Source organism: Sturnira hondurensis, unplaced genomic scaffold, assembly GCF_014824575.4.
Source record: "Sturnira hondurensis isolate 20B ecotype Veracruz unplaced genomic scaffold, ASM1482457v3 Scaffold0006413, whole genome shotgun sequence".
Lineage (NCBI taxonomy): Eukaryota > Metazoa > Chordata > Mammalia > Chiroptera > Phyllostomidae > Sturnira > Sturnira hondurensis.
The window spans coordinates 35,784,350-35,799,014 of NW_028079044.1; the positions used below are offsets into that span (position 1 = coordinate 35,784,350).

Below are 14,665 nucleotides of genomic sequence, written 5' to 3' on the forward strand. Positions count from 1 at the left end.
ACCAAGAACCTCTTCTTCAACAGCTTTTATTAGGTTTGGAACACACAGGAATACAGGTAAACCTCATCAATCAATGTCAGGCAGCAAGGATCAAACAATAGATAACCTTTCAAAGAATTCCCAGGGCTTAGTCTGTGTCTGTCAGGTAAGGGGGTTGCAAAAACTTTGGGAGACATACTCATTTCCTGTTTGGATCCTTTTCATTTGAATGAAAACACTCTTATCATAGCAGGCTTCACAGGACATTAGGAACTCTCTCTTATGCCTGATCACCCCAGATCCCGCTCGAGCCGGCAAGGGCTGCACCACCTTCCCCATCATAGGTTTTTAGGCTTAAGTGGATTAGAGCCAGGAATTGCTTTTCCCAGACAGAAATGGGGAGTTGGGCTATGTCAGAATAGCCAGGGGGTGAGGGTCTATCACTCCCTCTTTGTTGCAGCCCCCCCCCCCGCCAGTCCCTCCTTGATGGCCTCCCAAGTGATCCTATCTGGCTTAGGTTGCCCCTCCTCTAAGGAGTCATACCAGTCTTTGACTAACCGACTAAGCACTAGGGGCAGGGGATGAAGCAGAATCAGTGTTGCTGCCAGAGACAAGCTTTGTCTCCTTAGTGGCTCACATTTTGGAGGTCGCTCACTCAGCCTTATCCATGGGGGGCAGTTACAACTCCTTAAACCAGGCAGAGTGGTTTCCAACAATGAACAAAAATAGAAGTACAGCAATGTACCACATCAGATGCAGCTCCTAGAAACATTATGTTGAGTCAAAGAACTGAGCCCCAGAAAGCTATAACAATGTCATACATATTTTATAAAACTTAGCAATAGATAACCAAAATTAACCTTTACGTTTCTACTGATAATACCTGTATGATTAAACTATATTGTTTTGAAAAAATAAAGGAATTAATGGTTATATTATAGGAATGTCTGTTACAGGTGAGAGGTCAGAGTAAGGCCAGGGATTGGATGGAGAGGAAAGAAACATTTGCATTCTCCTTGTTACATGGTAGGCCTATTGGGGCTTATGCTAATAAAGTAATAACTGTATGTTATGTATTTGCATATTTCATATGCAAAATATTCCTCCAAGATTGTGAAGAGAATGTAGGAAGTTTGCATGAAAATATATTTGACACACTAAAAGGTGAATTAGTTCCAGTACACCAATATTCCTGGTGACAAGGCAGTTATATTAATATTATTTTTCTACCTGGTTGAGTATTTTCCAAAAATCCTGTCTCACCAAGATGTAGTTTGACATTTTACAATAGAAAATACTATTTTTAAAATGAATGCATGAAATTGCTGTAATTTTCTTATACATTGAAAAAATGCTGTTAATATATTGGTTGCTGCTATAAGGAGTTTACATATCCTATGCATTTTTAGTCCTTTTATCCACCAAGCAGAGGGCCATGTACATGGTGGGGCAAGAGTAAGTTTACAGTTGTTTGTATGGACAATAATACAGTAATTACTAAATAATAATATAGGACTAAACTCTGTGTTTTATGGTCTCACAACTATAAATGTACTTTTGCTTCACATTGTATATAGCAGTGTTCTGAATTTTTTTTGCTGTTGTTCAATTACAGTTGCCTGCATTTCCCCCCATTCCACCCACCCCCAGCCCAGCCAAACCCATCTCCCTCCCTTGCTTCCACCTCCACACTTGGTTTTGAGTATTCTGCAATTTTACCTTGATTTTGAATTTTTAAAGGAAGGTATAATACAAATACAATGCATTGATTTTAAAATAATTTGAGGATAACAGTATTTTGACATAATACTGTGTCACTGATTTTATAAAGTCCTTATGTTTGGTATGTGTACAAATTTATGATCCTTTCTACTTTCCAAGATTAGTGTTTTTAAATCTACATTTAGGGAGAAACATTATATTAAACAGTTTTATTGAAGTTTCTTGAAACGTAAATTTAATTTCTTTTCATCTTCCTGAACTTTGGGCCAAATTATATACTGTCACTGATACATGTAGTTCTTTTTTTTAAAGATTTTATTTATTTATCTTTAGAGGGGAAGGGAAGGAGAGAAGGAGAGAAATATCAATGTATGGTTGCCCCTCATGAGTCCCCGGCTGGGAACTGGCCTGCAACCCAAGCATGTGCCCTGACTGGGAATCGAACTGCGATCATGTGGTTCACAGGCCCGCGCTCAATCCACTGAGCTACGCCAGCCAGGGCCATGTAGTTCTTTTTTAAGTGGATTCAATAACTTCTAATTATCATAAGAATATCAAACCTAAACATTTATGAAAGAATAGTTAGTTCTGCTTCATACAATTATTTTTTTAAACTTTATTGAATTTATTGGGGTGACATTGGTTAATGAAATTCTATAGGTTTCAAGCGTACGATCTGATAATACAGCAACTGTACATTGTACTGTGTTTAGCACCCAAACTTAGGTCTCAGTGCATCACCATTTATCCCCCTTTGCCCTCTTGTGCCTGCCCCCACTGCACAATTATATTTATGACACTGTATATGCATTTGGATGCATGTCATGTCATAACAGCAAATGGGTGATTTTTTTTTAAAAGAGGATTCTGATATAAATATGTGCCTTTAATGTTATCAAACTTTAAATTTGTATTTACTAAAATGACTTTACAAAATAAGTGGTCAATAAAAGTTATCTGATTCTGGGTTTGTCTAATTTAAAATAAATATTCTAATCCATCATTCCAAAAAAATGGAGAAATGTAAATAAATATAACCAATTAACCTATTAAGATTCAAAATTCACTGTTTTAGAAATATAATTTCATGACATTGGATAAATTATTGATATTTCTGAAGTTGAAATTTTCATCTGTATATTAAAAGTATTGGGAATAATATCTGAAATGATGTGAGAATTTTATATAAATAGCATGACATAGAGTGTGTATTAGAAAATGTAAGTTTTACAAAATATTTTATTTATTTTTATTTATTTTTAGAAAGAGTGGGAGAGAAACATCAGTGTGTGGTTGCCTCTCATGTGTCCCCTACTGGGGACCTGGCCTGCAACCCAGGCATGTGCCCTGACTTGGAACCAAACCAAGTGACCCTTTGCTTCATAGGCCTGTGCTCAATCCACTGAGCTACACCAGCCAGGGCAGAAAATGTAAGTTTTTAACAGATACAGAGTAACTGTAGTTTCCCTTAGAATATCATATATTAACAAAGCGAAAAGAAATCACAAGGAGTAAATTCTGGAATATCCAATCTAAAATTTCCATTTAGAGTTTGAGATTAGTATATAAAATTTTCTTTTGCTAAAACATTTATATTTATGAGAACATCAAGTTACTCTGTGTGAGATTATCAAACAGGCACTCTGATTATGCCACTGTGCTAGTGAAAAAATAAACATTTATGGAGAGTAAGTGATTTGCACAAGAAATATCTCTACTAAGTAATTTATTAATACCATGTATTGTTTGCTCTTAGGATATCAAAAGCAGAGTAATAGACATAACTGTTTCATATATTTTCTATATTAGATTGAATACATATTAATCATAAAAAAGTGTTTAGAGTTGTTTGTTGACATCTTTTGTTTTATGTTTTAATCTCTGCTTTAATGGTTTAATTTAGTCTGTTTTAAAACCCACCTCAATTCCTTTTGGAAACTTGCCTGGTATAAATGATAAATGATTGCATACACTCTTCAATCCTTGCCTTACTCAGATTTTAAAGAGTCTTTTATGTTGACAAAAAAGTTTTAAAAGCTCATTCTTGAGATCTATCCAATAACTAATGTGAATGCTACAAAGTAAAGAATGAAATATAAGGAGGGGAGTATTTAATTGCCTATGGTGAATTGAAGTTTTAATTGGTGTTTTTTTCCCTAATTCATTTGCATTCCCCATAGCAATACAAGTCTTTAGTCTTTAGTGTTGGAGAGGAGTACTAACCACATGTCTTTTAAAGCTTGTCCACAGTAAAACTCATTTCTACCCTTAATTTCTGTGATGTATGGAATCTATATATTCTATACAAGGCTATTTATTATCAAGGTGGATTAACAGTAAGCAAAATTCACATTGTCATTAGGTGGAAGTCATTAATATAATACCTAGATAAGAAAAACTGGTATCATTTCTCTTACTGAGCAAACAATCATTAATGTCACATATGTAATTTACACACACGCACACAAAACATCCCTGCCAGTGGGTCAGGAATTTACAGCCTCTGCATTTCCAAAACATTTTATTACACAACATGCGTAATCAAGATATAGGGACTATTTCTAACTCTAAAAGGGGATGTCTTCACAGACAGCAGATTGAGTTACATCACTCTCAGTCACACCTGTCTGGCAGCATAGACATGGGGTTCTGGGAGCAGAATTAAATCATTAGGGTGCGCTGATACAAAGTAGACTCTATGGCATTTACTTCTATGGTCTAACAAGGCATTTCGGTATTTTCTAGTAATTGTTGTGGGAAAGCCTTTTTCTACTACAAAATTTTACCTACAGGAAAGGAGGTAAAATTGTGTTTTTTACTATTGTGCTTCAGCAAAAGGAGCAGCAATGAGACTGAGGAGAGATTTTAGCATGGGTATTAGGAAGAGGCATGGGAAATTCAGGGAGCAATGGAGAAAAGAAAGGAGACAAGACTAATTATGTAAGAAGAGAACCACAGTGGCTGCTCAAGCACATTTAAGGGAACACTGCCAACATTTTCTGAAGACAAGGTCTACCAATTACACAAGTGGGAATTCAAGCTACAGATTGTTGTTTATTCATTCTAATTACTGTTCCTTGATGATGTCCCTTAGGCATGTGAATTCCATGGCAATGTCAAGAACTCAGCAAATTTATAAAATAAACAAGATATTGTGGAAGAATTTATTACATCTTTTATATCTGTCCTTCACACTAGTGAAAAAACAAACATGAAATAATTAATAATCAAACAATAAACAGATTTAAAAAAGCACAGTTTAGCTACAGTAATGAAGTATATTTTATAGCTATGACCAAGAAGGTGTAAATAGATTATGGGCAATCACAATGTAAAAAAACTAAAGGGGAAGATGGCAGCATAAGTAAACATGGCCTGCCTCCTCACACAATGACATCAGAATTAAAACTAAAATATAGGACAACCATCACTTAGAACCACCAGAAACCAAATTAAATGGAAGTCTGACCACTACTGAATTAAAAAAAAAACACACACACACATCCATCCAAATTGATAGGAAGGGAAGAGACACAGAATGGTCTGGTCCCACATCCATGTGTGGTATATATAAAAGGGAGGGATATTTTGGGAATGAGGAGTCCCAGCCTTACAACAGGTCCCCCAGCCCAGGGTACTCCAACAGGTCCCCCAGCCCAGGGTACCAGGAAGATAAGTCCCCATACCTTTGGTTACAAAAACCAGCTGGGATTGAGTTAATGGAAGAAACTTCTGGAGTCCTAAGCAGTTCCTCTTAAAGAACCCACATAGAGACTTACTCAGATTCACTCCCTTGGAGAACCAGCACTGGGGTAGCAGCTTGAAAGGCACCAGTGGCAAACATGGAGAAACTGAAGGGTCTGGCATTAAGGTGAGAGCTGGGGGAAAGCTTTCTCCCAAATAGGAACCCTCCTCCCATAGAGCCACAAAGCCAGGAAGCAGGTGCCATATCTGAGACTCCATCAACCTGGCTAATATTATTCGTCCACCCCGAAGATTCTGTTTGACCCAACTTAGCAGCCCACCCAAGCTGTTAACAGTACTTTTTCCATATGAATGGCTGATCTTGGCTCATGCTTTACAACTTCCTAAATCCTCTTAAACAATCAACAGACAGCTTCAGTGAGCCCCCATCCCCTGTCCTCTTGCGAAGTGGCCCCAGGCCTGGGATAGCAGCTGCCTGCCTAGATTCACAGTTTGGCTTTGCCTGGGAATCTCCAAGACCAACACAAGTAGCAGACATCTCAGATTGTTTTATAACTCATGCAGGGTGGCCCCAGGCAGAACACAGGTGGGAGATGACCTTGGCCTGCACCACCCAGGAAACCCCAGAGCCTGCACAACCAATAGACAGCTACAGACCACGTTGGACCACCAGCACCATGCCCTTGCACAGCTGATATTCCATGGAGGACAGAGGTTTGTGGTCAGTGGTCACAGCCAGTCCTTGACACTGTCTGGCCTGGGTAACTCCCTCCTATTGACCTATCCAGCATTCAAAATCAACCAGAATAGGAGGGTGTACTCAGCCCACATGAGGGGCACACCTCAAGTACCCAGCTTGGGTGACAGGACAGGTCATGCCTTATATGACACCTACTACATTAAGCCACACTACCAAGACATAGAGTCAGAGCAGCTCTACCTAATACATAGAAACAAACACAGGGAGGCTACCTTAATGAGGATACAAAGAAACATGGCCCAAATGAAAGAACACATCAAAACTCCAGAAAAAGAACTAAACAAAATGGAGATATGCAACCTATCAGGTGAGGAGTTTGAAACACTAATTAAAAGGAGGTTCAAGGAATTTAGTAAGGGCATCAACAGTGTAAAAAAAGATCTAGTAAGAAATGAAGTATACACCAATTGAAATGAAGAACAATTTACAGGGAATCAACAGTAGAGTGGATGAAGCCTAGCATCAAATCAATGATATGGAACATAAGAAAGCAAAAACAAACAAACAAACAAACAAAAAAAAAAAAACCAACAGCCAATAGGAACAGGAACAAGACAGAATTTTAAACATTGGGATAGTATCAACAGCCTCTGGGACAACTTAATGAGGTCCAACATTTGCTTCATAGGCATGCCAGAAGGAGATGAGAAAGAGAAAGAAATTAGAAATCTATTTGAAAGAATAATGAAAGAAAACTTCCCTAATTTGACAAAGGAAATAGACATACAAATCTAGGAAGCACAGAGAGTCCCAAACAAGATCGATACAACTCCAAGACATATCAAAATTAAAATAACAAAAATTAAAGAGAAAGAGAAATTCTTAAAAGCAGCAAGAGAAAAACAGTTATCTACAGGATAATTCCCTTAAGACTGTCTATGATTTCGCAAAAAAAAAATCTTTTGCTGGCTGAAAAGAATTGACAAGAAATATTCAAAATTGTGAAAGGCAGGAACCTATATCCTAGATTGTTCTACCAGCAAAGCTATCTATCATTTAGAATTGAAGGGCAGATAAAGAGCTGCCAAGACAAGAAAAACTAAAGGAGTACATCATCATCAAGCCATCATTATATGAAATGTTAAAGGGACTTACTTAAGAAAATGAAGATCAAAACTATAAACAATAAAATGGCAATAATTACATATCTGTCAATAATTGATTCTAAAAACTAAACTAAGCAACAAGAAGAACAGAGACAATCCTGGATAAAAAGTGTTTTGGTGGTTGCCAGGTGAGAAGGGGTTTGGGGAAATGGGTGAAGAGGTAAGGAGATTAACAAGTACAAATAGTTACAGAATAGCCATAGGCATGTAAATGAAAGTACAACACAGGAAATGGAGTAGCCAGAGAACCTATTGACATGATCCATGCACAGAAAAAAACAGTGTGAGGATTGCCTGAGGCAGTGTGGGACAACTGTAATAGCATAATCAATAAAATATAATTGAAAATCTAATAAAAACAAAAGGGATGAAATGTAGTTTTATCACAGATATTTTTAAAAAACTGACAACTTCTTTAGCAAAATTAAATTGATCAGATAGTAATTTATTCTCACATTTTTTTGTTGTTGTTCAAGTACAGTTGTCTCCAATTTCCTCCACCACTCCCCTCACCTCACCCATCTCCACTTCCCACCCTTGATCCTACCCCCGACTCCTTGGTTTTGGCTTTGTACATGTGTCCTCTATACATGTTCCTGAAAACCCTTCCCCCTTTCTTCCTTATTATCTCCTCCCACTTCCCTCTGGTTACTGTCAGTTTGTTCTTAATTTTTAGTTTCAATGTCTCTTGTTATATTTTGCTTGCTTGTTTGTTTTGTTGATAAGGTTGTAACTATAATGTGAGGTCATATGGTAAAATGACTTATAATATACATAATTATTGTTGTGCCCAGAAGCAGCTACCCGGGCCCTATTATTTAAGTTATCATTGCTACAATTCCTTAAAACACAGTCCATTCTAATTCCTGTTATCTATAATACCCATATGAAATAAAATGTATCTAAACTCTTGCACACCTTCAAAAACAGTCATAAACCTAAATATAAAGGCCAACATTCTAAAGCTTCAGAAGAAATCCAGGCACTATCTTTTCCATCTTTGGATAAGCAAATATGTTTTAGAATACATACAAAGCACTAAGAATAAAATATTAATTAAACTTTGTCAAAACTTAAAACTTAAGCTTATGAAAAGATAGTGTAATTAAATGAAACAAGCAAATCATAGATTGGAAAAACTTTACAATGTATATATTTGTCAAAAAATGGCATAAAGATTGCATTAAGACACATATCTCAATATTAAGACACATCCAACAACCCAATTCAAAGGGAGGCAAAATATTTAAACACACATTTCATGAGATATATCAATAAATTTTAATAGCACTTTTAAAATCTGCTTAATATTTTAATATTCACAGAAATGTGAAATGCAAAGTAAAAACACAATAAAGATGGACAACCTCAAGTGTTGACAGTGCTGTGATGCAATCAGAGAACTCTTGTAGTATTGTGGTAGAATATAAAATGGGGCGACTATTTTGGAAAACTTTTTGGGAGTTTCATATTACATATATATATTTATTATACTGACTCATAACACAGAATTCCACTCCTAGGTAGTGTCCAAGACAGCATAGCCTCCAAAGTAAAACCATTCTAATGTTCATCAGCACTCAGCTTTTTAATATTGGCAACGTTGAATGATGATAAATATAACACTGTCAGGTAAGTCAACCATACTGTATATTTTTAATTGGATGGATATTGAAAGACTTAAATAGTGTAAAAGAAAGAAAAAAATAGAAATATTAAGTGTTGAATGTATCGTGAGAAAAAATGGAAAAACAGAACCTCACCTGTAATCATTCTAGTGACCTTTATCTTTGCATAGACATGTCATTGGAAACAATAATGTAAGCATTTTTAACTGCCATTCCAATAAGAAACATGGCCAAGAATGTAAAAGAGCTTTTACTTCTTACAAATTATCTGTTTAGAATATTTTGAATTGGAAGTTGGAAAAATAGGTAAAGTTAAAGAAAAATATCCACACATTGGCAAAAATTTAGAACTAAGTGAAATATATAATAGCACTTTGAACTTAAAGAATAAAAGTTGATTTATATTTAGGAGAAATTTTTTTTGTAAGACAGCAACAATATTTATTTTTAGATATCCTCTTTGTCAAACTGAAATTCAGAAAACCACTGAAATAGCAGACAGACTGTCAGCTAATTTCGCATGTGTTTTACCAACTAGCTTAAAAACAAACAATTTCATTTATATGAGCAGGGATGTGAATGTCCCAGGTGCTGACATGAAAGACTCTATTTTTCAGATATTTATATTTTATAAATGATATATATTAACTAAAAATAATGTTTTATCATCATATGAAAATTTATTTTAAATGTGTTTATTTTTGCCTATTGTTGTATATCAAAATTGGTACATAGCACTCGAAGACATATTACATGGTATGCATTAACTTTTCCAAAAAGACAATGGTGGGGGGAGGATTGAATGTGGGAGGTGGGGGTGGGTAGGTCAGGGGAAAGTAATGGGGGGAAATGGGGACAACTGTAATTCAACAACAATTAAAAAAAGATTGAAGCCTTGAGATAAATATTTTAAATGATATCTTTAACCACTCTAAAGAGGCCATAATTCATTTAAAATTCATTTTTGTGAGATATTGATGTACTAGTATTATAAAGTCAAAGATACACAGCTAATTTGTTCATAGGATACTATATTTCCAAATAAATAATAAATGGTGTATATGACTTTATTATAATGGTACCACAAATGTTATACATCCTTTGTGAGATAAAACTGCTTTTGTCATAAAATGTGTTTCCTCCATTCTTTCATCAAAAATCTACTAACCTTGTTCTAAAGTTCGTCGGATGAGGATGTCCATCATATAAGGATAAGTAGTCATATTCTTCTTCTAGAGCAAATGACTGAAAAACAATTTGTATTCTGTTTCGTTCTTCTGCTATGATTACCCACGTACAGTTTGCACCATTTGGATATCCATATGGAAAACCGGGGCTTTCTATAGTGCCATTAAGTCCTTTCAAAGTTCCACCACACGTATAAATAAATCCTGCAACAACAACAAAAACAAATACATATTAACACTCTATAAAATAAGAATAATCCAGAAGATGTACTATTGTTTAACAAGACCCAGGGTAAAATTATTTTCTAAATGACAATGTTAGAGATAGGTAAATTATCTAATCTTTAAGAAAGATTAAACAGCTGGCAAAATACTGGACTTGTCGCGTATTGTACATACAGGGTTTAATCATTTTAAATCAGTAGATAATGTGAAATCCCCCATGTCTCTGATTCATCATCTATTACATGATTCAACACACAAACAGTTCTAAAACATGATCACGCTCCTGGGTAGTTTTCAATCTAATTTTAAATACTCTTGAACAACATTGCTGGAAAAGTTGAGGGGATTAAGAGCTACAAATTGGTAGTCACATAATAGTCCCAGAGAATTAAAGTACAGCATAAGGAATATAGTCAATAATATCAGAGGACTACATTGTAAAGTATATGATTGTATAGGCACTAGGAAGTACACCTGAAAAAATATAAAATAATATTCAATGTAGCCTGTAATTGAAAAATAAAATGTAAATAAATTACGAGTTTAGTATGCATTTTGGATCTTAAAAACTTAACTCCATTTTTTTTTTTGGTAAAGCATGATAACTCTTATTGGTACTGCTACCTGCACCAGTCAATGTGCTTCAGGACAGTCCAACCCACCCTGACTCTAGCAGACTCAGACCTAAAACAATCAATGGCATTGCTCTATTGTCAACCACAGACTTTGGTCCAAAATGTACACATTCCTCATTGAACTACAACAGGTGAAAACAGGTTGGGACGAAAGCAGTTTCAAAAATTGAATTCTGGACAGCTGACAGCAACCATCCTAAAAACTTCCATACTGGGTCCACAGGAGGTTGGTATCACCGAGAGCGTATCTCTGGGAAGTAACTAGCAGGCTGACTATGTTTCTGGAGAGACTGATTTAGTATGCTGTAGTCATGCCATGTGATATAAAGCCCTGCGATTTGTATAATGGTCAGAGAAGGTGGTCCTTAGAATGCACCCAAACTAATCTATGTGCTGTTAAAGCTTGGATCTGGAAGCAGCCATGGTTGCAGATGTTCTGAGGAGAACTCGTCATCCAGATATTATTTTCCCATTTGTGGTCACACGTGAAGCTCAAGTGCCTGGCAGGTGTCATTCTGAGATACCGAGCTAACCTGGGCTAAAGGAAATTAATTTGGGTAATATGGGATGCCATACTGTCCAAAGTATCTGTGTTTGGAACTAGATGTAGAAAACACAGGAAATTGGGGGCTTCTCTCTCTCGGAAGGAATGAGTTTATGTATTAGAGGTATGGGTATTTTTTCAGAAATGTGAAGACATGGAAACAACAAAAGTGCCCTCTGAGAGGCGATTGGGTAAAGAGTATGTGTGGCACATTTACGCGATAGAATACTACTCGGCACTATGAAATGGTAAAGTACTGCCATTAGCCATAAAATGGGTGACTGGAGAATACCATGCTAAGCAAAATAAGTCAGACAGAAAAAGTTAAAAGCCATAGGATTTCACTCATATGTGGGATATAAAAGCGGGAGGAATCAACAGGTAAAAAAACAAGAAAAATAAATAAACAAAAACTCACGGACACAGATATTGGTGTGGTGGTTACCAGAGGGAAAGGAGGGGTGGAGGGCAGTAAAGGGCAAAGAGGGTCAAATATATGGTGAGGAAAGGAGACTTGACTTTGGGTGGAGGGCACACAATGCCATATACAGATGATCCATTATAGAATTGTACACTCGAAACCTATAGCATCTTCTTAACCATGGTGATGCCAATAAATTAATTTTAAAAAGAAAACTAACAGAAAGTATGAAAAACCCTGCAAGGAAGATGGGAAGCCAAAGTTGCAGCCTGTGGCAGACAGAGACCAATTTGCAAGGTTGAACATGATTTCTACACTCTCCTTTTCTTCGCTAGCGGAGCCTCTTCCCCAAGCTGTGTGTTTTGAGTAGCTGACGGTATTGAATGCTGGTGAGGCCTAGGGCTTAGCACCGAATTAACCACCCCAACCTTATCCTCCTAACCTTAGTCACTGAAGAAATCCACTTCTTCAGTGGATTACCGCAAATATGGCAAAGTCCTAAGCCTGGGACATTCACTGGATAATATGGACCACAGGTCTTGGGATTCTTTTGCCTTTTTAAAAACATACTAAGAAGTTGGATAAGGTAGAAGATTTAAAAAACCAATATTTTGGTGTGTACATATGTTTTTACTCATTCACCAAGTGTCAAAGAAGGCATTTTATTATTTTCAAAGTGAAAAAATGAGAAAGGTCCCTTTTAAATTGCTTCTTACAGAGCAATTACTTTGAAGCCTTAGGTTAATTAGCTATCACCCATTTCTATTAGTTTTCTGCCTGAACAGCTTCCAATTTGAACTTCATAACTAAATGCAAGCCTGAATCCCTTCATCTACAAACTGATCTCTGGGCTGTTTTATAAACTCACCAGCCTCATAGCGCTGACAGTTTCAGGAAAAGGACATATGTCCTAAGATAGCATGCTCAGCTTTGTCCACTATCTCCTCAAGGGCTTGCGGATTCATGAATTTCAATTATTTTCTTTTTTTAATTCTCCAGACAAATTAGAAATTATACCTATTTTAAACATTCTTATCTGTATTCTCCATTTCATTTTCATTTTTGTCGATATCTAAGTTTGATGAACATCACATTATTTATAATAGTAAAGTACATTTTTCCAACACAAACTATTAGAAGTAAATAGAGTTTTTAAAGCTAAAACAAAATCACCCCTCATTTACTTATGCTTCACAAGGTTAGTGATTGTTATTAATGTAGTGCTTCTCATTCCAGGCCAGCTCTAGAAATACATACACACATATATATGCATATATAATCGGCATATTCTATGCTTTGTATATTTTGAACAAATGGAGTCATGAAGACCAGGAATTTTTATGAATCTCTATATTTATTTTTGTAGAATATTATGATTTTCTCCTGGACCTCCTGTGCCCTTCTACTACATTCTTTTGTAATGCTAGGTAGCTACACGGCATATCGTAGGTCTGTACTATGAATTATTTAATGAATCTCCTTTTGAAGTCATGGTTCTTCACAGTTGCAAAGTGTAGAGGGGAACTTTGGATGTAATTCTTGTGTACTTGTGTGAAATATTCTTCAGATGGAATTCTGGAAGTTGAAGCACTGTATTTTAAATTTTGATAGACATAGCCAAATTACCCTCAATAAATGTAAAAATGTCTACTACTATCTCCAGGTTATAAAGTGTGGGAACACTTTATACCTCCAGCCCCAAGTTTGGAAATACTGGATTTGTCACAAGACAAATTTTGTGAGGCAAAAAAAATGCTATCTCCCCCATTCATGGTCTGACCCTGCTTAGCTTCTGAGATCAGATGAGATCAGGAGCATTCAGAGTGGTATGGCCGTGGACAAAAAAAAGTTATCTCTCTATTCCAAAGTTTGTGGAATAGAGCATCAAGAAGACAGATTTTTTGCAGCAAGGGATATGTGAGAGTTCATGTGCATTTTCACTATTAATTGATAGCTGAAGGCGATGCTGTAGGTTTATAGAGTAAGACCATCCTGGTATTTCCAATAACACCTGTCTGTGCTTTGTTGCTAGAACAGAGAAAGAAGTTGAGCAGTGTCAGGGAACAGCAGTGTAATGGATGATTAGGGTGTTAGTCTTTCTAGAGTCAGCAAGTTCTAATCAACCTGTTGTTGATATTTCTACCTACCAGCTGAGACAACAGGACCCTTGGGAGTATGAACACAGGCTGTAAACTAATACATATTCTAGACTTTCCCTGATAAACATTAAGGGCAAACTTTGACAAGATCACCAGAGAGACAAAGTTTGGAGACTGAATCCTGCCATGTTATAGGGCTAGGCAAATACTTTAAGCTTTTCATAAATTGCCATTTGCAAAGTATAAAATAAAAACTACCAAAGATTAAGGTAATAAAAAATAATTCAAATCCCTTCTAAGTCAAGAATCAGCACCCTTCTGAGGAAGATAACAGAATCCAATGTTTCTAAAACATATTCTCAATGTCTTAGTATCAAATCAAAATTTACTTGAAATTAAAATAAACAGGAAATTACAATCCATTGTTGAAAAAGATGAAGAGTAGACAGAACAGGAGGAGAAAAATGAGAAAGGCCTTGGCTGGTGTCACTCAGTGGATGGAGTGCTAGCCTGCAAACCAAAGAGTCACTGGTTTGATTCCCAGTCAGGGTACATACCTGGCTTGCTGGCCAGGTCCCCAGTCAGGGTTACATGAGAGGCAACCATACATTAATGTTTCTCTTCCTCTCTTTCTCCCACCCTCCCCCTCTATCT

General features: G+C 36.3%; 1 protein-coding gene across 3 annotated transcripts in view; it reads right to left on the reverse strand.

The window, feature by feature from the left end:
• The window catches only part of CSMD3 (CUB and Sushi multiple domains 3), a 935,029-nt gene that overhangs the window by 820,284 nt on the left and 100,080 nt on the right, over positions 1–14,665 (reverse strand). For all 3 annotated transcript variants that reach the window (XM_037048422.1, XM_037048421.1, XM_037048420.1), the window contains exon 2: positions 10,069–10,291. In XM_037048422.1, coding sequence (XP_036904317.1) covers positions 10,069–10,291 — 223 coding nt within the window. The remainder of the gene's footprint in view (positions 1–10,068; positions 10,292–14,665) is intronic.